The sequence below is a fragment of the Chiloscyllium plagiosum genome, chromosome 10 (genome assembly GCF_004010195.1).
Source record: "Chiloscyllium plagiosum isolate BGI_BamShark_2017 chromosome 10, ASM401019v2, whole genome shotgun sequence".
Classification (NCBI taxonomy): domain Eukaryota; kingdom Metazoa; phylum Chordata; class Chondrichthyes; order Orectolobiformes; family Hemiscylliidae; genus Chiloscyllium; species Chiloscyllium plagiosum.
Genome location: NC_057719.1, coordinates 74364520 through 74389551, shown reverse-complemented (window position 1 = coordinate 74389551; position 25032 = coordinate 74364520). Strand labels below are relative to the sequence as shown.

The 25032-nt window shown below is 41.9% G+C and overlaps 1 protein-coding gene across 1 annotated transcript in view; it reads right to left on the bottom strand.

Moving 5' to 3' along the window:
- dcaf5 (ddb1 and cul4 associated factor 5) overlaps window positions 1-25032 on the bottom strand; it is a 100825-nt gene that overhangs the window by 73454 nt on the left and 2339 nt on the right. Inside the window, exon 2 of the mRNA XM_043698096.1 lies at window positions 13414-13557. Coding sequence (XP_043554031.1) covers window positions 13414-13557 — 144 coding nt within the window. The remainder of the gene's footprint in view (window positions 1-13413; window positions 13558-25032) is intronic.

Genomic DNA, 25032 nt, shown 5'->3' with positions numbered 1-25032 from the left:
GAGTTGAAGTGTTGGGCCACGGGGTGGTTGGGTTGGTTGGCCTGGGTGTCCCAGAGGTGTTCTCTGAAACGTTCCGCAAGTAGGCGGCCTGTCTCCCCAATATAGAGGAGGCCACATCGGGTGCAGCGGATGCAATAAATGATGTGTGTGGAGGTGCAGGTGAATTTGTGGCGGATATGAAAGGATCCCTTGGGGCCTTGGAGGGAAGTAAGGGGGGAGGGAGTGGGCGCAAATTTTGCATTTCTTGCGGTTGCTGGGGAAGATGCTGGGAGTGGAGGTTCGGTTGGTGGGGGGTGTGGACCTGACGAGGGAGTCACGGAGGGAGTGGTCTTTTCGGAACGCTGATAGGGGAGGGGAGGGAAATATATCCTTGGTGGAGGGGTCCGTTTGGAGGTGGCGGAAATGACGACGGATGATACGATGTATTTGGAGGTTGGTGGGGTGGTAGGTGAGGACCAGTGGGGTTCTGTCCTGGTGGCGATTGGAGGGGCAGGGTTCGAGGGCGGAGGAGCGGGAAGTGGAGGAGATGCGGTGGAGGGCATTGTCGATCACGTCTGGGGGTAAATTGCGGTCTAATGGGTTCAACACGCGGCGTGACATCGAACAATTCTACCGCCGCCTTCACCTCCGCGCCTACTTCTTCAACCAGGATTCTCGCCCACTCTCTGACGACTCCTTCTCCCGCCTCCAACACACTCCATCCACCTGGACACCCCGTGCTGGCCTCTTACCTGCCCTCGATCTCTTCATAGCCAACTGCCGCCGCGACATTAACCGCTAAAACCGCTCCACCCCTCTCAACCACTGCAACCTCTCACCCTTGGAACGTGCAGCCCTCCACTCCCTCCGTTCCAACCAAACCTCACTATCAAACCGGCAGACAAGGGAGGCGTGGTAGTAGTTTGGCGCACCGACCTTTACACCGTTGAGGCTAAACGCCAGCTCGCGGACACCTCCTCCTACTGCCCCCTTGACCATGACCCCACCTCCCACCACCAAACCATCATCTCCCAGACCATCCATAACCTCATCACCTCAGGGGATCTCCCATCCACCGCCTCCAACCTCATAGTCCCACAACCCTGCACTGCTAGGCAGGTCGGACAAGTCCGGACAGGTCAAGTGGACAGTGCGAGCTGGAAGTTTGAAACTAGGATGGTGCGGGTGTCTCAGAGATGTTCCCTAAAGCGCTCTGCTAGGAGGCGCCCAGTCTCCCCAGTGTAGAGGAGACCGCATCGGGAGCAACGGATACAATAAATGATATTAGTGGATGTGCAGGTAAAACTTTGATAGATGTGGAAGGCTCCTTTAGGGCCTTGGATAGAGGTGAGGGAGGAGTGTGGGCACAGGTTTTACAGTTCCTGCGGTGGCAGGGGAAAGTGCCAGGATGGGAGGGTGGGTCGTAGGGGGGCGTGGACCTGACCAGGTAGTCACGGAGGGAATGGTCTTTGCGGAAGGCGGAGAGGGGTGGGGAGGGAAATATATCCCTGGTGGTGGGGTCTGTTTGGAGGTGGCGGAAATGTCGGCGGATGATTTGGTTTATGCGAAGGTTGGTAGAGTGGAAGGTGAGCACCATTGTGTGACTTTCCTTATCATAGTCTCTTGTGCTGATAAGCCTCTGGCTTCTTCCTTGCAGAGGCACAGAGGATCAGAGTTGAGGTTTGCATGTGACACCATTGTGCATCCACACACATTAATGCTTTACTACATTGTTCAACTGCACATGAGGACTTGAAGTTGCACCGGTTCTAGTTTCTTGTATCTACTAGCATCCCAAACTTCCACGGCCAAACCATATATGATTGTACAATGCTTTCTCTCCACAGCTGCTACCAAACCTGCTGAGTTTTTTCCAGCAATTTCTGTTTTTCTTTTTGATTTCCATCATCTGCAGTTCTTTAGTTGTTTTGGTTGCTATACCACAGTGGTCTAGGTCATAGGTTCCAAAATCCCCTTTGAAGGTGAAAAATGTGGATTAATTTTAGAGTGCCAGTCAGTCCCAAATTCAATTGCTTAACCATAATGGTCAAAATGGTAAGTTATGAAATCTGCTTCCTAAACCTTTGCAGGTTTATATCATTCTCTCCTCCTTTAAGAGATTCCTGAACCTGCTTTTTGGCCAAGAGTTTGGTCACCTGTCCTAATAGATTTTCATGTGGCTCGGTTTCAAATTTTTTTGGATAATCTGAAATACCTTGGGGCATTTTTCTCTAAAGTTGCTATGTGATCACACATTGTTGCTGTCACGTGTCCTCTGACTACTTTAACACCTGAAATTATCCTGTCTGGAGAACTTCAAAGCTCCAGGACTATTTCCAAGTAAGATTTATTGACTTCAGGAGAGAAAGAGGATTGGAGGAATAAGCTGGCAAAAGCATGTTTCTGTGGTGAAACCAGAGGAAGTTCTGTTTGTGTTAATAATTGCACTAAACTCTGCTGAAGAAAAACAAACAGACATTTAAATCACAAAACAGGCCACGATTTGCATCCTTTAAGCCGCTAGTAAGTACTGTGAAAAGTCATGTGGTGATAGCAGCAGCCTGCTACAAGCACAGCACCTCTGATAGCTAAGGGCCTCCCAGAGATTGCCTGACTCTCGCAGTTAAATTTATTGTGATTTAGCAATGCAGTAACTGATTGTGGGGGAAAGGAGAGGATTGTTCACCAGACATTAAAGTAAAAATGTCCAAACAAACTTGAAATTATTATTTATTTCATTAGCCTTCATCCATAAAGGACCATTGGCATCTCTCTCCACTAGAGAGAGAGACAATTGGTTTTATGTAGCTTGAGGGAACCATTGCACAGGGGTGGAATAAGATGACGAGGGAGGCTTCCTTGAAACAGCTTGATTATGTACTGAATCCACACTGTTGACATTATTCTGCATCACATGCTGGACAAGTGAAGCAACCAACCCCTTGCTAATTTATATATATATTTAAAATTAACACTCAAGAGATTTATTATTTACAGTGTTAAAGATATTCAGATTGGATCACTGGTTTGGTCATTAATTTTACTTGATTGTTGTAATTAGCATTTTGTAGTGCCCTAGGGCGAGGGAAGGGAAAATTAGCAAGGGATCCTGGCCCTGAATCTCTGTAGGTAAATGAGTATGTCTGAACTGGTATATTCTAGGCAAAATTGGAATTCCCAAGTGTCACTGCATGAGATGGACACATGTAAAATGGTCACTTGGATTGAAGTCCAGAGAGTTTTGGATACCTGTACATTTAAACACACAGAGAGAAAATCGTGTTTGGAGTGGACATGGTGGCTGCAGAAGTTTTTATAGCTATGTGAAAAGCATAAAGGCCAGAATTGGAGGGACACAGAATTCCAAGAGAGTTGTGGGCTGGAGTAATTTATAGAAATTGGGAAATTGAAAATTTTAAAATGGAGATAACACTTCAATAAAGTAAAAAAATACTATTTCAATGGCACCTTATGTGAAAACATCTGAAAACTCTCGAGAATACATAAATTTTTGGAATGCAGCAATGGGCAAACACATCAAGCTTCTAGCACTAACAATATTCTATAGACAATAATGATACAATTACAAATTATTTTATTTTCAGGTGATGTTAGTTGAATATGGATAGTCGAATATTCAATGGAATAACCATAGAATCTTACTGTACAGTATGAGGCCATTCACCCATTATATCTATGTCGTACTTTCCGAATAGTCCTGCTGATTTTTCCCTTTCAAATCAAATTCCCTTCTGAAATTTAAGACCATAAAACTCAGGAGCAGAAGTCTGCTTTGCCATACAATGAGATCATGGCAGATTTAATAACCCTCAAGTCCACTTTCCTGTCTTATCCCCATGACTCTTGATTAAAAATCTATATATCTCCATCTTCAATATCCTTAATGACCCAGCCACTACAGTCCACTGTGATAAATAATTCTTCAGATTCACAACACTCTGAGAGAAAAAAATCTTCCTGATCTCTGTGCCAGATGGGCAATCCCTTATTCTGAGATGATGCGTTCTGGTCCTAGACTCTCCCACAAGGGACCTGCAATCTTCTTCCTGACCTCTCCGCCCCCCCCCCCACTCCGGCCTATCACCCTCACCTTGACCTCCTTCCACCTATCACATTTCCAACGTCCCTCCCCCAAGTCCCTCCTCCCTGCCTTTTATCTTAGCCTGCTGGACACACTTTCCTCATTCCTGAAGAAGGGCTCATGCCCGAAACATCAATTCTCCTGCTCCTTGGATGCTGCCTGACCTGCTGTGCTTTTCCAGCAACACATTTTCAGCTCAATTCTAATATTGCTACATCTGATTCTAGCTTCTCCCTCTCGAACTGCACGGTGAGTTCTATCATAGCAGGACTTATACACTTAATGGTAAGGTCCTGGGTAGTGTTACTGAACAGAGACACCTTGGAGTGCGGATTTATAGCTCCTTAAAAGTAGAGTCGCAGATAGATAGGATAGTGAAGGTGTTCAGTATGCTTTCCTTAATTGGTCAGAGCATTGAGTACAGGAGTTGGGAGGTCACGTTGCATCTGTACAGGACGTTGGTTCGGCCACTTTTGAATACTGCGTGCAATTCTAGTCTCCTTTCTATAGGAAGAAAGGATATTGTGAAACTTCAAAGGGTTAACAAAAGATCTACAAGGATGTTGCCAGGGTTGGAGGATTTGAGCTACAAGGAAGAGGTTGAATAGGCTGGGGCTGTTTTCCCTGGAGCGTCGGAGGCTGACCATATAGAAGTTTGTAAAATCACGAGGGGCATGGATAGGATGAATAGACAAGTTTTTTTTCCCTGGGGTGGGGGAGTCCAGAACTAGAGGGCACAGGTTTAAGGTGAGAGGGGAAAGATTTAAAAGGGACCTAAGGGGCAACTTTTTCACGCAGAGGGTGGTGAGTGTAAGGAATGAGCTGCCAGAGGAAGTGGTGAAGGTACAATTTCAGCATTTTAAAGGCATCTGGATGGGTTTATGAATAGGAAGGGATTCTTAGATTACTTAGTGTAGAAACAGGCCCTTCGGTCCAACAAGTCCACACCGACCCTCTGAAGCGCAACCCACCCAGACCCATTCCCCTATATTTACCCCTTCACCTAACACTACAGGCAATTTAGCATGGCCAATTCACCTAACCTGCACATTTTTGGGTTGTGGGAGGAAACCGGAGCACCCGGAGGAAACCCACGCAGACACAGGGAGAATGTGCAAAGAATGTGACACAGAGTGTCACCTGAGGCGGGAATTGAACCTGGGTCTCTGGCGCTGTGAGGCAGCAGTGCTAACCACTGTGCCACCATGCCGCCCACGGATATGGGCCAAGTGCTGGCAAATGGGTCAGATTGGGTTAGGATATCTGGTCAGCATGGACGAGTTCGACCAAAGGGTCTGTACTTTATATTATATTATATATTCTATATTATAGTCATGGCCTCCTAGGGTTCCTTTACCTTTGAGAATGTGTGTGGGAAAGCGTTAAGTTTTAAGTTTTGTTAAACAAGAGGTTCAGCTGAGCATGACTCCGATCAGATAAGAACTTGCAATTAACAATGGGGTGTTGGAGGCAACGGTAATGGGTTAACAAGGTTTCATAAAAAGCATTCATTACGTAGAGCCATTTAACAATGTTTGAAGCATTCAATCGTAAAGTCGATGAACAAGGTGAAAAGTATTCATTATGTGAAGCCAGTTAAGGTTAAGAACATTCATTGTGTAACAGCAGATGGCTTAATCTTTACTATTGGTACTTGCTGATTGTAACGGTCACCCAATCAATATGTATGTTGCTTTATCTGGATGCTCCTACCCATAAAATGACTATATAACTCATTAAGAAATGGCTATTCCAGACAAAACCGAGAACTCATGTCTCTGTGTATATGGGTGATTGTTCTCTCTCCCTCCAGGGCCCATGAGAAAGGTGAAGGAGGTAAAACCACTGTGTCTTAGAGCACTTTGCTTCATCTGAGAGAGGAAAGCGGACGACACCTTGAGCTCCCTAATCAAATCTGCTCATGACATCACCAAATCCAGAATTGCGTGTTCCTTGGTGGGCTCTACCACAAGCTGCTTCAAAAAAAACTTCATACATTCCATGAATTACTTTTCTTGGGATCTGCTACCAACGTGATTTTCCCAGTCCACCTGCACATTTAAGTCTTGCATGACAACTGCAACAGTACCTTTCTAACATATTTTCTATCTCCTGATTTATTTTCTGTCCCACCGCGTGAATACTGCTGGGAGGCCTGTATATAACTCCTACCAGAATCTTTTTCCCTTTGCAGTTCTTCAGATCTACCCACACAGATTCTATGCCTTCCTACACTATATCACATCTTGCTACTGATTTAACTTAATTTCTTGCTGACAAAGCAACCCCACCCCCTCTGCTCACTTGCCTATCCTTTCAATAGGGTAAAAACAATGACTGCAGATGCTGGAAACCAGATTCTGGATCAGTGGTGCTGGAAGAGCACAGCAATTCAGGCAGCATCCGAGGACAGGCAAAATCGACGTTTCGGGCAAAAGCCCTTCATCATTTATTCCTGATAAAGGGCTTTTGCCCGAAACGTCGATTTTGCCTGTCCTCAGATGCTGCCTGAATTGCTGTGCTCTTTCAGCACCACTGATCCAGATATCCTTTCAATAGGACACATATACTTGGATATTTAGTTCCCAATCCTGATCGCTTCAAAGCCACATCTGTGATATCCACATCATCATATCCGCCAATTTCAATCTGTACCACAATCTCATTTGCCTGGTTTTGTATACTGCGTGCATTTAAATACAGCAACCTCTTGCATTCACTGCCACCCTCCTTATAGATGTCCTCTTACCTGCTGTGCCCAAGTTAGATTCCTGACCCTTTCCATTCTCCCTATCCTATTATTTGCTCTTGAAACTAATAACCTTTGCTGAGCCCTCTCCCACTTTAACTTGCTCCATAATTTTCCATGTAACTGAACCCACTATTTAATTTAAAGCCCTATCTACAGCCCCAGTTATGCCATTCGCCAGGTCTCTGGTACTACCTCGATTCAGGTGGAACCTGTCCCATCAGAACAGCTCCCTCCTTCCCCAGTACTGGTGCCATTGTCCTATGAATTCGAACCAGATCCTCTGACACCAATCTCTTTAATCCAGTTTACTCTGTGTCAATTAGCTCTTGGCTCAGATTGCAATGCAGAAATTACCTCCTTCCTGGCTCTGCTTTTCTAATTCAACCCCTAGCTGCTGATATTCCTTCAGCAGACCCATTTTCCTCTTTCTACCTGTATCACTGGTACTTACATGAACCATGAGAACTGGAACATTCCCCTCCGATTCCAAGTCCCTCTGCAGCCTAGATGAAATATCCTGGACCCGGGCATGCAACACAGCCTTTGGGACTCTCAATCCTGGCCGCATAAATGTGTGTATTCTCCTGACTATACTATCTCAAATTACAACTGTATTTCTTTTCTGCTCCCTGTATCATGGTGCTATGGTCAGTTTGCTCATCTTCCCTATAGTCTCTGCTCTCATCCACAAAGGGAGCAAGAATTCACACCTGTTAGACAAGTTCAATGGCTGACTTTCCTTCAGAACTACCTCCTGGATCCCTCTACATGCCTCAGAGTCACACACTCCTATCCCTGATCACCGACTGAATTCGAGGTAGTTAATTTAAGGGGTGTGACTGCCTCTCCCCCTCCCTGATGTGTTGCAGTGTTCGGAGGTCAGACTCCAGCTCATCAACTGAGCCAGAGTACCTCGAGGCAACCAATGTTTGCTATAGATGTGGTCACTATGAACACAATGGGATCCACCAGCTGCCACAACATGCAGGTACAACACATTGCCTGCATCTTTACTTAATTTATTTAGTTCTTAATTTGATTTTATAAATCTTACTGGTCTTTCAGTTTGTAAGTATTTGCCCTATGTACCTTCAATCTGAAAGCGAATGTAACAGATAGTTAAATTAATAGCTACTACCAACTAATGAACTTTGGGTTTTCCTGTAATGTCACTCTTTCCCCCTGATCTTGGGGTTCAAAGTCTCCTGTAAAAAGACCTTACAAACAATGAACTAAAGAAAGCAAGCAAAAATAATCTCTTCCCCTCTGCACTGAATTCCCACTGCCTCCAAATTCCCCAAACTATATACACACTTTAGCTGTGACTCACTCCAGATGTGACTCTCCTTCTTGACCGTACTTAAAAATGGATTAGCGTGCACCAATTCAACTAAAAAAAGTCATCTACTCAATCCTCTCCGGGATGCAAGACTAGGTCTGTATTAAGCTGTATACTTTTGTGATAATTAAATTTTCAGCTGCATTAATAGAACTGCACCAGGTACGACAATGTTTTAAATGCTTTTTATGCTAAAAATTAATTCTTATTATATCAAACAATTTTACTGAAAAATGTTGTTTATGCAAAACCGTTTAGTAGAAAGATAAACTGTGACTGCAATTGCAAATGCAATTTGGCCAAATGTCCCAAATGCATCAATACTGGTCTGTAAATAAATGCAAATTTGCATGCCTATAATAACAACCAAAGACAAAAATGACATATATAATAATATATTTTTGCTCCTGAATTTTGTGGTTACAATTTTGATTCTTCTTGGGTACCCATTTTGTGACCCACAATAAAAGGCTCTGAACCGCAAATATCATTCAGACCAATTATAAATCTCAGGTTGGACTCTATTATAAACTACATTTATTATGTAAAATTGATTAAAATAAACATAGCAAATTAAAGACTGATTTCTTCCTGTAGTTATCTACCAATAAAATGGAAATGTTTCAAATCTCTAATAATACTCTCAACATGGAATACAAATCTTTGGGGGTGACGGTAAAATTTGAAATTGTCACCAGTTTTACTTTTCTCAACTAAAAACAGGAAATATGACCAAGTTAATGATGTTTCTTTCTCCATGGACCCTGCCAGACCTGCTGACATTCTCCAGCATTTTGATTTCTTTCAGATTATCAGCATCCGCAGTATTTTACTTTTACTCTAGCTTTCTCAACTCCTTGGAAAAACAGAGACGCCCTAAGATATATAGATACAGATTACGTCCACTATTAGCTAAGATGGCCAAACTGACAAAGTAAAAGCAGAAGTGCTTTCGCTACCTATGCAAACTTTGCACCTATCACTCTAAAGGCAGGGATGCCAGACGATTTAAGTAGTAATCTGTAAATCAGCCAACATAAAGTGCATTTCTTGTGACACAAAAGGACGGACAGTTCAAAAAAATCTCTTTAGGCAGAGAGCTCCAATAACCAATGTATGGATGGTCATCAATCTGACACAGAAATATAAAAAAATTGGGAAGAAGATAATGAGGATGGCCATTAATAAAGGCTGCCCTAACCTAATGAAAGGTAAAGCAATCACTAAATGCAATATATTGTGAGCTATGAGCTGAAGATGTTACTTGTTTTTCCAATGGAAGCAAGTATCTAATACTATCAATTAAGTCTGGTGGTTTCCTTTCAGAAATTAAGACTCTGGGTTTGAAGTAATTGACGGGACACAGGTGTCAAATTATGGAGTGTGTGAAAGGAAAGTTGTTCAATATATCCTATCAGTTGCATGCATGACACTGTGATCTTTTGCTATAAATTCTGTGTCTTATGGCCCTGCTCCACAGCTACCTGATGAAGGAGCAGCATTCCGAAAGCTAGTACTTTCAAATAATCTGGTGTTGTATGACTTTTAAGTTTGTCCACCCCAGTCCAACACAGGCACCTCCACGTCATGAAAGGAAATAAGACTGAGTGGAAATTTGTGCATGGAACACATACCCAAACTCCCCATTGTCAAAACTGTTTCTACTCAGATAAATATGATGTTAAAATGTGTTTAAAAGTTGTAGCAGAATTCCATTGCATGATTCACAGCCCACCTAAAGGAGATGTAGTTAGGCTTTATTGAAAAGATATTATTTATCACTTATATGGACACATGAAATGTCAATGATTGATGCATTATCTTATTAAAGCCATGGGTGCTGGAAATTGTTTTCAAGGATTTATAATGCTTTTGTGATGCAGTGATAGTGTCCCTCCCTCGAGGCCAAAAAAACGATTCAAATTTGATCTGCTTCAACAGTGTGCAATAACATCGCTGAACAGGTTCATTAGAACATATCTAGAGACATTCATAAAGAGGGATGGGGGAGCACTGGTATGCTTCTGACCTTTCTTAACCAGTCTCAAATGCAAATTTTAATTTTAATTTACAAGTTTGATGTATAGTTTGATCTGAATTAGAGTTCTCCTTATGGGAAGCCACCTGTTTGTCTTGTTTTATTGATTCACTAATTTAGTTAGTTATTTAAAAATGGTATGAAGAGGGATGGTACTGCTATGCTCAAAGCCTTCCTGACTGGTGGGCACTTGCTCTGCAAAACCAAATCTTAAGTTTAACTTTTCAACTTTCAGTTGAGGCTTTGTCTTTTATTGTAATGCTTCTTTGCCGGGCTTGTTAATTCAGGTTAATTTGTTCACAAGAGTTACGTTAGTTTCATTGTCAATTTCAGAATAGTGTAAAGAGGCTGGGAGAGGGGCACTGTGTCCATTGGTTTGTCTTGAAGCATTATAAGGCCTCTGGGCAATGCAGGGGCTGGAGGCCTTCATCAGCTGGCAAAACCACAATTTTAATTTTAATTTTGTAAGCTTTCTTTGGGTAGGGCTTTTTTTTTGTTGCAGTCCTTTCGGGTGCTGTAACTTTGAGTTTAGTTTATTCATTTTGTTTAGTTGATTTCAATTTCAAAAAAGTATAAGGAGTGATAGATTGTGTACTGGGTTGACAACGAGGAGACAGAAGTCTACAGGGCCGCTTCCCGTGAATTAATCTGCCATCAATCAAAACATGGTAGTTTCTCTCATAGTTCACGTATGGCTTGAATGAATTTAACTCTTAATTGTCTGTTTCAAGATTACATTCCAGTTACAAAACCTGTTTTCCAAAACAGTGGGATGCACACTATGGACACTTCAAAAGATTAAAAATCAGAACACTGGTATAACAAACAAATCCAGCTGACCTTTTTAAAATCAATCTTTGCTTTAAATTTAACATGTGTCCAAAAAAAGTGGTCAATGGAGCAGGTGGTTAAAGTAAGTAATTGCACCAAGAACAGTGGTTGAAACATTTGATGCTTTTTCTGCCTCATTTATGCAGGCACCTCAAATTATAAGATGAAGCATTCCATAAAACAGTGGACATCACAATGGATTGCTTTGTGTGATATTATCTTGCTGTAATGATGTAATAACTGACGGCGCTAAGCCATTACCAAATTATGACGATATAATTTAAGTAATTTTTGGTAGAAGGGTTGTCCACCAGTGGTTGAGCAATTCAAGCTGAAATCTGATCCTGTAATAAGACAGCCTCAGTAATTAAATTTACTGTGAGACATCTCTTACAATATTTTAATTTATTTTTCATGTAACTGTATGAACTTGGCTGTCCATGTTTTTCCATGGAATTGCACTGCATAGTGCAGAAGCCTGACAGTACAGGTTAACAATATTCAGCAGCTGTGTCAACATCACGTCTCTGTAGCAGCACGGTGGACGGAGACACACACACACACACACACACACACACACACACACACACACACAGCAATTGCACACTTTTTTGCAGCCCTTTATGAAGGAGAACTGGCAGGTTCAATATCAAAGTACCTGCCTGGTTCTTACTTGTGAAACCATCAATATCATAGGAAAAGAAATGTGGGAAAATCCTGGTAGAAGTAAACAAAGAGCTACGCAGATTGTCTGTTAAAATGATGCAGCACATAGAAAGAGACCAAATTACAAAGAACAAGCACTTCAAACCCAGTTATGCTCTCCACAATTGTCGGAGTAATGAAGAACTACAACCAAGATCCTATTCAATAGTGATTTACAGGCCATGGTTTTACAAACATGCATGGGCATTCTCAAATGCAGCATTATTTACAGATTTCTTTCAAATGAAACAGTTCTTTGCCTTATGAAACAAAAACGTAAAATGAATAAAATTCAAGGAATAAAGATAAAAAATTTAACTTTTAATGAGAATGTTTCTGAAAAGTCTGGTTTCCCATGGCCTTACACATGACGAATCAGATAATTCACCATTTCTAAATAACAGAGGAGTGCTCGTGTCATGTATGGAATAGCATCAGGTCCACTGATTTATGGTAATGAGTCAGGCAAGTTCTGTTTATATTAAACAGCATTTGGTGGTCTTTGCTGGCACTTTGAAGATTGAATGTTACAACAGCATTAAGTAGCAGTAGCCTACACATTAAGCCAATTAATTTTTATCTCTTACATTTTATGAATTGGAACACACAGCAAATTGTCATGCTAGTTCTACCATTTGGGTTTGGTACTTGACATTAATGAGTTCTGATGAGAGCTAATGGAATCTACTTAGTTTTAGGACTAGCAAAAACCTAAGTAGGTTCCTGGAGTTTGACAGGTACTATGCTGGCACTATAAAGGTTTGAAAATATAACATCACCGTAGGAGCAGCATTGGGATTGAGATAGTGTAGTGAGTGGAACCAGGTGGATCTTCTTGACTATGAGATCCTTGTTTGGGGTTGTTAACCTGGCCTAATCAGGGAGCCCTGGCTCAGCGATATAAACAGGGGATTCAGAATCTCCTCACTTCAGGGGCTGACTCTGAGCTGACTGGCCACAGCCAGTGTACTGTGCACACATACATAAAGGGTGACTCGGTGATAAGGTGCAGGCCTCTAAGCAGTCATTTCAGATACAGAATTTATTTTAAATAATTTTGATATTTTGTTGACCAGAATCAGATGCAATAATATTCCTGATGAGAACATTGTACAAATTCAAACTGAGATTTATATAACACTGATTTGTCAATAAAGCTGCATCTATAGTGTTCATGGTTAGAATGTACTGGTATTGAGCACTTGGGAGTCTGTCTACAACCTCAAAAGTACATTGGTTGATTAAGTGATTGTTCTGCGAAAGACTTCCTTCATCCAGGCAACAGAATTAAGAAATAGGTTTAATTATTAGTACAGTCCACTCAAATTTTAATCTAAAGTGCAGTTTGTCATTACTGCTCTGATTAACACAGGTCAGCTGAATGTTTTGTTAAGAAAGCTCCATTCCAAAGTTTAAGAAGCATTGAGACAATCATTTAATTCACCCGTGTGCACATACCAAAAAGAAAAAACAAATCCATATCGTGCAACCCGTTTCAATCATTTCAAACCAGATTTAAGCACAGCTGCTTGCCGAAAGATTGAATTGGTGGACATCGATTTAAAAGAGCATGTAAATTATATTAACAAAAGCTACACATCACTGAGTGTTCAAAGAAATCCAAGTTGAAGTAATGTAACACGTTTTTAAGATGCAAGATTTCTTACCTCCAGAAAAGAGATGGGTATTTGTGCTGTCAAATGCTAAACAGAATATGTTGGATAGATGTTCGCCTTTCAGTTGGACAGGTTTGGCTTTTGAATGAATAGCTTTATCAACATGCCACAACAAAACACGACGGTCATCTCCACCTGTCACAAAAAGCAAATTTGCAAATTACTCTTCAGTTCAAAGCACATTAAAGTAGACAGTAAACAACCCATTTATACAAGATCCCTAGAAAGAAAGGCATTGCAATGACACAGCACAAACCGAGAACCACAACTTGCAATAGGGCTTCAGGATGAGCAACTGATCAGCTACCAATCCACTGTGGGCATTGCTGCTTTGGAGATAAAACTAAGATGCAATGATATTTGATAGCAGCGACCTGACAAAGGTGCAATGCTCTGAAAGCTTGTAATTTCAAATAAACCTGTTGGACTACAACCTGGTGTCATGTGACTTTTAACTTTGTCCACCCCAGCACCCCCACATCATTGATAGAACAAGAACACCTATTGTCCTCGACAGCGAGTGTCTGCTGGTTATCAGATGATCTGCTGGAGACAGCCTCTGTTTTGCTGATGGTGAGTTGGATCCCAATAGATGTTCAGATCACTTGTCTTTCTTGTGTCTTGCTCACCACTTCCTTCTTGTTGCCAATTTTACTTTGGGAAGTAGCAAGTCAAGAGGGAGGGAAACCGTGAGAGGTAGAGTCAATGAGCAGAAGCGAGGCAGTGAGAACATGGAGTTGGCTGAGGAATTTTCTTTTAGCCACTGCCATCAGCGAGCAAAACATCTTCCAACTCCCTTACTGCACTCAACTCATTCCTGACCACCCTCATCTGCCCTCAGGTTGCTGAAAGTTGAAACAAGGTCTATTTGAAAAAGAAATGAAAATGTGCTGATATAGAGTCTTTTGCAATCTTAACATGTCCCCAAAGCCAATCCGAGCCAGTTATCCAAGTCTAGTCACTGTTGGAATGTTTGCTTTGTGACTAGGATCAGAGTAGAGCAAGTGTTTTTTGTATCTGAGTAAGTAGGTTGCAGATTCAAGTCCTGCTTTATAGAGTTGAATGTAATACATATGCTGATATTTCAGCAAATACTTAGGGAACACTGTAGTGGCAGACACCTTTCAAATGGAATAACAAATCAAAGCCTCATCTGCCTACTCAGGTGAACGGAGAACAGAGAACAGAGCCAAGGGGGATCTCCTACCAGTTTGACAAACATTCCTTCCTCTCTCAATATATCCAAAAATTCGCTATTCCATACAGATAATCTGAAATTGTACATTTAATCCGATAAATGCTTGTTCTAGCAGCTCTGCACAAAGCAGACAGTTGCAAACATCTTTGGACAGAGATGTCGAGCGAATGATCCATTTTGGCTTTCTCCCCAGGTAGTCATTACTCAATTCAGTTCAGTCAATGACATTACAAAATGGCTTGGCATGCTGAATAAATAAAAAGCAACAAGCCATGATATCACCTCGACTGCTGTGTGGAAGATAGGCTCAGTACTAGGTGTACCTCTAACCAAGCAGTTTCAGTACACTTAAAACACTGGTACCAAAGCAGCCGGGTGGAAAACTACTTCGGTCCACAAAAATCAAGGCAAATTCAATTTGTCTAATGATCACTTATCAACCTAGTCTTGCTCATTGGCAAAGTGATTGAAGATATGGCTGACAGCACTCCGGATAATCTGCTCACTGGTCTTCAGTTTAAATTACACCAGAACAGCTCTGCTCCAGATCTCATTACAGCCCTGACTCAAACATGGACGAAGTGCTAAGTTACAGAGGAGAGGAGCGACATTCCTTGACATCAAGGCAATATTTGACAGAGTGTGGCACTAGGGATCCCTGTAAAATTAAAATCCATGGAAACCAGTGGGAGAAACTCTACCTAACACTAAGGAAGATTACTGTGACTGTCAGAGACCAATCATCTCATAGAACATAGGGCATTACAGCTCAGAACAGGCCCTTCAGCCCTAGATATTGTGCCGTCCTGTAAAACCAATCTGAAGCCCATCTAACCTACACTATTCCATTTTTGTCCCTATACCTATCCAATAACCATTTAAATGTCTGTAAATTTGGCAAGTCTACAACTGTTGGAAGCAGTGCATTCCATGCCCCTCCTACTCTGAGTAAAGAAACTACCTCTGACATCTGTTCTATATCTATCACCCCTCAATTTAAAGCTAGCCATCACCAAAAGACATTCCCTATCCACCTGATCTAACCCTCTGATTATCTTGTACAGCTCAATTAAGTGACCTCTCAACCTTCTTCTCTCTAACAAAGACAGCCTCTAGACCTTTCCTCGTAAGACCTTCCCTCCATATGAGGCAACATCCTGGTAAATCTCCTCTGAACCCTTTCCAAAGCTGCCACATCCTTCCTGTAATGCGGTGACCAGAACTGTAAGCAATACTCCAAGTGCAGCTGCACCAGAGTTTTGTACAGCTGCAGCATGACCTCATGGTTCTGAAACTCAATCCCTCTATTAATAAAAGCCAACACACCATATGCCATCTTAACAACCCTGTGGGTGGCAACTTTGAGGCACTGATGGACATGGATACAGAGATCTCTCTGCTCGTCTACACAACCAAGAATCTTACCATTCGCCCAGTACTCTGCATTCCTGTTACTCCTTCCAAAGTGAATCACCTCACACTTTTCTGCATTAAACTCCATTTGCCACCTCTCAGCCCAGCTCGCAGCTTGTCTATCTCAGGCTCAGATCTCAGGCAAGAGTGCCTCAGGATGGATATTCCCTAAACAACCTGTTCAGCAATATTAATACATACCCTCATCAGCAGGCAGAACTTAACCTAGGGCCCCTAGCTCATAGGTAGACACTACCACTGCTTGGGTTGATCAGTGACAAGTTAAAACTCATGCCACACAGTGTCTAACAGCAGAAATTCCCACTACCTCCCTTTCACATTCAATGGCAGAGTCATTAGTGAATTTCCCATTAATATCCTGCGGGCTTACAACGGACTAAAAACTCTACTGGACCTATCACATAAATACTGTGGCTATGAAAGCAGATCTAAGGCTGAATATTCTATAACAAGTAACTTGCCTTGCAACTCAGCAAAAGTTCAGAATGAGATGGAATTCTTCTCACCCACTTGATAAGAAGATCTGATACCACTCAAAACCAATACAGTCCAGGACGAAGCAGCCTGATACCCCATTCACCACCAATGCAACATGCCTGCAGTATATACCATTTTTAAGATCCACTGCACCAACTCAACCATACTTCGTATTGTAGCATCTTCCAAACCAGTTAAGATTAGATTAGATTACTTACAGTGTGGAAACAGGCCCTTCGGCCCAACAAGTCCACACCGACCCATCACAGCGCAACCCACCCAGACCCATTCCCCTACATTTACCTCTTCATCTAACACTACGGGCAATTTAGCATGGCCAATTCACCTAACCTGCACATTTTTGGATTGTGGGAGGAAACTGGAGCACCCGGAGGAAACCCACACAGACACAGGGAGAATGTGCAAACTCCACACAGAGTCACCTGAGGCGGGAATTGAACCCAGATCTCTGACGCTGTGAGGCAGCAGTGCTAACCACTGTGCCACCATGCCGCCCACAAAGAATAGGTAACAGGTGTACACAAACAGCAAACGTCAACAGCATGTTCCCTTCCAATTTCCTGGCCACTAAATCTTTATTCACCTTCATCATCACTGGGCCAAAATCCTGAAACTGTAAATCACACGCCCTTGTGGGAAAATCTAAACCAAAGCAGTCTGTGGCAGTCCAAGGCAGCAATTCCCTACCACCTTAGCAAAAGTAATTACGAATGGCAATAAATGCTGCTCTTCTTAGCAATAACCACAGACTGTGAAAGAATAATTCAACATTATACATATAGAGTAACATAAGACTATACAAAATAGGAACAGAGTAGACTGTTCAGCCCCTTGAGCCTGCTCTGAGATTTCTCAAGTCCACCTTCCTGTGCTTTCCCTATAACCCTCTATTCCCCCACTGATGAAGAATTTATCGATCTCAGTCTTAAATATAAACAAGGATTCTGCCCCACAGCTCTCTGTGACAAGGAGTTCCAAAGACTCTCAACCCTCAGAAGAAATTCCTCCTCATCTCAGTCTTAAATCAGCACCCCTTTATTCTGAGTCCACCTCTCTGGTCCTCTTCCACAAGGGGAAAATCCTCTCAGCATTTATCCTGTCAAGTCTCTTAAGAATCCTATATGTTTCAATGAAATCACCTCTCATTCTTCTAAACTGCAATGAGTAGTGACCCTAACTGTTTAATCATTGCTCATAAGACAATCCCTCCATTCCAGGGAGCATTTGAGTGAACATTCTCTGAACTGCCTCAATTGAAACAATATCTTTCCTTAAATAAAGTGACCAAAACTGTTCCTTACTCCAGATCTGGTCTCACTAACGCCTTGCACAGTTTACACTAAGACATCCCACTCTTATACTCTAACCTCCTTAATATAAGGGCCAACTTTTCTGATTACCTGCTATACCTGTGTGCTGGCTTTACATTTCCACACAGTACACTCAAGTCCCTTTGAACTGCAACTTTCTAAATTTTCTCTCCATTTAAATAATAACCTGTTCTTTCTGTTCCAAAAAATGACCAATTTTCCATTTTGCCACATTATACTCTATTTTGTCAACTTTTTGCCCACTTATTTAGTACTAATATCTCTGTTGTACCCGTCACAACCTGCCTTTCCATCTATTTTAATGTTATCTGCAAATCTGGCTACATTCGCTTCTTTCCTCCAAGTTATTAACACACATTGGAAAAAGCTGTGGTCTCAGCACTGATCCCTGTGGAACCTTACTCACCACCAACTTGAAAAAGAACCCAGATACCCACTCATTGAATCCTACCCCGAGCCAATTCTCTACCCATGCCAATATAATATCTTCAACACCGTGGGCTCTTATGGGTTAGGGATAAGATGCATTAGATCTGCCCTATCATATCTAACTATTAGCACCTTTTCACACATTACTGATTCATCTCCTATCATTAACAGCTAAGAAACATCAAAGAGACTAGTAACAAAAAGCAGCCAGTTCGAGATTCCTCTCATCTCCCAATCAATCACGGCTAGCTTGAAAATCACTCATTATAATGGGAGACATAATTTCAGGAACTTTCAGGTCTGTTTGAAAAGGACGGTAGCAACATTATACAAACCGCATCATTTGTTCCAGAGAATAAGAAGTTCTGATATCTACTTAATGGTTTCTTCATAAATTTACAGATGCAGCCCCTAGTCATGTTCTTCATATCAATTCTAAATACCGTATTCAACTTGTACCCAATCACTTCAACACTTTAAAAACCTTACCCATTTTCATGTCACGTCTGCATCATTCCAAACAACCCTATCATATTATGACACCCAAACCTCATCATTATCTAGAGACCTAGTTATTCAGAACTATTATTTCAGAAATACTGCATATGTTCAAAGTTTGTGCGAAGATTTGTAGCTCGGGTGCTCGTTGTTGTGGTTCTGTTCGCCAAAAACTTCCAGCTCGGCGAACAGAACCACAACAATACTGCATATGGTTTAATTCAAGTATGTTCCTGTCAGAACCATTGACAGCCTTCAATTCATGTTGAATGTGCCCTGCAAACCAACATAGAATGATCTCAGAAATTGCTGGAAAGGCTCAGCAGATCTAACAGCATCTGTGAAGAGAAATCAGAGTTAATGTTTCGGGTCGGGCAACCCTTCCTCAGAACTCTGATTCCTCTTCACAGGTGCTGCCAGACCTGCTGAGCTTACAGCATCTGCAATTCTTTCAGTTTTTAACCTACAATGATCTTCTTTATGCACCCCATAACCGGCACAAAAACTGCACACTTGTAATGACTGCGCAATGACTGATCCATATCTCTTCCTCAATTAAGTATTGTCAGATTAGAGAATTTTTCTGACCATTATTTCACAAAATGGATATAGGTTTTTAAAAACCTAGTTTTCACCAATAAGATTTTTTCAGAAGTTGGAAAAGATAACAAACACTGATGTTCTTTTCCTCAAACACCACAGAGAATAAGCAGTTTGTTAATGTAATTAGTGAACACCTTACATCCACTGTTCTAGGAAATGTCCAGCCTGTGTTCTAGCAGGCTCACAGTTATACTAACAGGTATAAAACAGATAAAGTCACAGTCATACAGCATGGACACAGACCTTCGGTCCAACTAATCCATGCCAGCCATAATCCCAAACTAAACTAGCCCCATCTGCCTGCATGTTGCCCCATCCCTCCAAACATTTCTTATTCATGTACTTATTTAAAGGTCTTTTAAACGCTGTAATTACACCCACGTTCAGCACTTCCTCTGGATGTTCATTCCACATATGCACCACTCTCCGTGTAAAAGAAATTTCCTCATGTCTTGTTCAAACCTCTCTCTGCTCACCTTAAAAATATGCCCCCAGTCTTGAAATCCCCCAACGCTAGGGAAAAGACACCTGCCATACACCTTATTTATACCCCTCATGATTTTACAAACCTCTGTAAGGTCACCCCTCAACCTCCTACACTCCAGTGATAAAAGTCCCAGCCTATCCAGCCTTCTCCAAACTCAAACCCTCCATTACTGGCAACATTCTGGTAAATCCCTTCTGAACCCTCTCCAGTTTAATAAAATCCTTCCGACAACCAGAATTGGGCATAGAACTCCAGAATGGAATGAGCTACAGAGGAAGTGGTGAAGGCTGGTACAATTGCAACATTTAAAAGGCATCTGGATGGGTGTATGAATAGTAAAGGTTTGGAGGGATGTGGGCTGTGTGCTGCAGGTGGGACTAGATTGGGTTGGGATATGTGGTCGGCCTGGACGAGTTGAACCGAAGGTCTTTTCCGTGCTGTACGTCTCAATGTCATAGAATCATCCAGCTCATGTTGCAGATACACCACTGTTCAACTCATGGATTATGCTGTGCAATGAGAGTCCACTCTGAAGTGTAAAAAACACATGGTTCAATTACAACCACCAGCATCACTGGCACAGAAGCTGCTTCTGAGCAAAGAAAATATTTTAATGTCTTGTATGGAAGGCAAGGGTGCAAGACAGCAAAGTCTGTAGTCAATGTCCTACTTGGATATAGTACCAGAGGACTGGAGAATTCCAAATATTCCACCTCTTTCAAAAAAAAAAGCAGAAGGGGTACACTCAGTAAGTGCAGCCCAGCTTGTTAAAGATAAATCAAGTATGACAAATGTAGTTAAGCTTTTCAGTAAATAAGAGGGCAAACAGTTTATGTTGAGCACATGGACTGTATCATATAAAAAGCCGGAGTAATTGGACAGTAACAGCATGGATACCAAATAGGCTAAGAGACAGGCTGCAGAGAATAGTGTGGAAGGACTGGCATATTAAATGCTAACGTCCAGGAGTCTGGATTGAAACCATTGTTTTAAAATAATTTACATGATTAGAACTTGGATGCAGGGGATGAGATTTCAAGTCCTCAGATGTGAAGACATGGATACATTGTACACTAAGAAGGATGTTAAAAAATTGAAAATGGCAACACATGATGGATGAAAGCAAATGCAGAGAAGTCCAGGGATGGATTTACAAGAATGAGGATAGTCAATAAAACGTGTATTATGATATTTTACTCCATGTGTCCTCTGCCTGAAGGCAGGTCCTTAGCTCATTGTCTGGTGCTTCATTCTGAGCCATTTTTCCCAGTAGCATTTTTGTCAGCGATGGTTTGACTACAGAACAAAATAGTGTAATATTAAAAATGATTGTAGAAATAGAAAGACATTGGATGTACACACACACACACATATCTCTGAAGGCTAAGGTGATAAAGTTGTTAGAAAGCATCGGAGTAGAGATACTATCCCAGATACTGGGTAGCACAGTGCTGCCTGACAGCACCAGGGACCTAGGTTTGACCCCAATCTTGGTTGACTGCACGGAGTTTGTAGGTTTTCCCTGTGTCTGCATGAGTTTTGTCCGGGTGCTCCAGTTTCTTCCCACAGTCCAAAGATGTGCAAGCTAGGTGGATTAGCCATTGTAAATGCAGAGTAATTTGGGATCCTGGATGGGATGTTCTTCATAAGGTCAGTGCAAACTCAATGGGCTGAACAGTATATTTCTGAACTGTAGGAACATTTTGATTCACAGTCGATAGCAAAGTGACAACACTCATCATTGGTCTTGAAGGAAGCTACCTTGATCATTTAGTGATGTCTGTTGTGCACTTTCTTTGGCCTGATATCTATTTGTATCTGATGCAAACCAGTGATGCTTCCCATATATCCAGCAACACTAATATATCAGGACAGATGAGGTAACCAATCATATTTAGGTATTCTAACAGACAGCAAACCAGATAGTAAAGATCAATGTAAAATGTTTATTAGAAAAAAAATATTAGCGTGTGAAATAAATGATTGGGACGTACAAATAGAATTAAGGTTGAAGCTGAAGCCAAAATAAATTTAACAGATTAAAAAAATGGGCTTCATAAGGCAAATATGTCTTTCAGAAATATTTTAAAAATAATCTTTTCTCATGGTCAATGAGGTTGTTCTGCAGTACCTGTAATCCAACATGATATTAAAAATCTACACGTATCTCATTCAACAAGATGTACCTTTCCTGGATTTTTAAAACTAGGTAAATGAAATAGAGGAGCAAGGATTTCTGATTTCGGTGATTTCTCCTTACAGTGTCAGGGAGTGAGTATCTACAACAGTGCACTCATGTAGAAGAGTAGAACCACTGACCAAAGCTTCTGCATTTTCACGTTTAACTGCACATGGTCAGATTCCCAAAAGTTGCTGTCACTTCACAGAAGCAATCACAGCAAATATACTCACTATTACTATATAGACCAGACCTGAAGGATCCAAAAGCAAGAAAGGAATATTCAAGCATTGTTAGGAGACAGCTGATACTTTTATTAAATCAAGAGGATAAACAACAAATTTCCTAGAATTGCATCAGGGGTGAGACATCAGAATTGTGGGACTGTTCTCCTCAGGTCAAGGGTTTAATTCCAATGTGTTAAAATTATGACTGGCTTTGGTACATGGGAAGCAATTGTTTATCTTGGCAGGAAAGGACACAAATTTGAGATAATTATCTAAAGAACCAGAAATGATGTATGCAGTGCGTAGTGATCTGGAAGCCACTGCATGAAAAGGTAATGGAAATTGTTTCAATATTAACTTTGAAAAGAAAGTTCAAAATCACAATGCCAGGTTATAGTCCAACAAGTTTATTTGGAAGTACAAGCTTTCAAAGTGCTGCTCCTTCATCAGGTAGCTAGTGAGGCAGGTACATAGGACACAGAATTTATAGTAAAATTTATACTATAAATTCTGTGTTCTCTGATCCTGTCCCAATAGCTACCTGAGAAAAGGAGCAGAGCTCTGAAAGCTAGTGCTTCCAAATAAGCCCGTTGGACTCTAACCTGGCATTGTGATTTTGAACTTTGTCGACCACAGTCACATCACTGCCACATCATCTTTGAAAAGAGTGAATCAATACTTCAGATGAAAAACAATTTGTAGGTCTGTGGGGGAAAAAAAAGCACAAATTAATAGGACGAAATGGGTCATTCTTTCAAGAAGCCAGTAGACATGATGGGCTATTGCATGTGAGACAGCTTTTTCACTGCTATTCAGTAATATTATGGTTCCATGTAACATTATAAAACCGGTCTTACTTTATGTCACACAATGTTGTGGTGATCCATAAATATTGAAAAATGTTGATAAAGCATTTCACTAGCAAGTAAAAAAGTTTCCAGGACCTAAGGCTGCACATAAACCAGAGGAATTAAAACATGTTAGGATGCCCAACATGTTACAAAAACCACACTGCTGACATCCAGTTTCCAAAAGCTGCAATTCCAGTACTTTCTTCAAAGTGAAATAGGTGCCAACTATCTCTTCAGAATAATGAATCGGAGAAGAGAGGGGTGCGGTCACAGGATTGAACAGGATTCAACTGCCCGGCATTACCTGTTGCTAATATAGCAGCATTCACAGCTACAAAAACCCTCATTACTGCACCAATTAATTCAGCTGATCTGAAGGGACACTGCACCAAAGGGATTAAAAGTGCAAACAGCCAAGTATTACAAAAACAGATTGTCCTAGTGTCATTCTGCTAAGGTTTGAATATCGTACAATACAATCTCCTGGTTTTCAGTCTCCTCAGTTGTTGTCGTTTCAAGAAGTATACATCTGAAAAGACACAGAGGTAGCTTTCATATAACATGAGATGCCAGCACAGCCAGCATTTGTCACCCAGCTCGACAACTGTCCTCAAGGAAGTGATGGGGAGCCACCTTCCTGAATCACTGTGGTCTATAGGAGGCAGGTACATCCACAGAGTTGTTAGGGAGTGCCACACTGGCGAAGACATTCATTCAATTTTCTCTCTCTCTTCACACTTGCTGCCTTTTCTCCCTCCCATATATCCATTCTCTCAAACACCTCCACTCAAACCCTTTGACAGATTCACACCACCACTGTACCTTCCTCTTATCATCTACTGCACATCATCTCCAGTATACCTCACTGATTGTGATCTTGTCTCCCATCACTTATTGCAAGGGTCTGTGCTATTATATAGTACCATCCACACACCTCCCTTTGGCTCAACCCACATCATCTATCACAGTTCCTACATTATCCAGGGAGCCCACTAACCTCTGTTTAACCCCGTTCCCACCCCAGCACCTCCCCTGTTGCCCACTCCATCCCAAAGCCTCACCCACAGCAACCTATGTGGTACTTCTCCCATTACATGCCACACCCTCATTCCTTTCCTCATCCTCTGCTCAAATTCCCTCATCTCCCATTGCCCCTCTCCCTCGCACCTCATCCCAATCTCCTCCCCAATCACTCAACACTGGCACAATTCCAACAGGATGAAAGAACCTCTGATGATTTCACCATCTGTGGTCCATGGCATGATAACTGCAGCATTCCCTTTTGAATTCCTAATTGCAGTGCTGCTGGAGATCAGCGGAAGTGACAGGAGATCAGGAATAAAATCAAGACCCTCCCTGAACCCATTTTGCTCAGTCCAATCCCACTGCTGAAGCCCCTTCATTTTTCATGAGATTATCATCCTGCAGGAGTGCCATCACTTTTAACAGAACATGAGCAACATACATTTCCTGTCTAGAAAGAGGAAAACCTCCAATGACATACATAATGTTTGAGTTAACCAATATACTAGTTAACCAATAATTTGCCAGAGAACCACTCTGTCTGCCGAAAAATGGGGCCAGGGTGAAAGCTGTTGTTGTTGTTGGAATATTCAAAACCACTGAGCAGGTTGTGGTCGAGGCCAACAAAAAGGAGAAACGGGGGCTTGTACAGCCCACCGTGCCCCCATCCAACCAAAGCCCGAACACAGACAGCACCAGGCCACAAAGTCTCCAGGAAACGGACAAAAGGTCGTATAGCTGGGCTCCAAGTGTCGGTTTTCTGGAGGCAGAGGAGGAGGAGGAGGAGGAAGAGGAGAAGAACGGGGCGGTGGGGTGGAGGCAGACGAGAAAACAAGGTGACGGTGGTGGTGA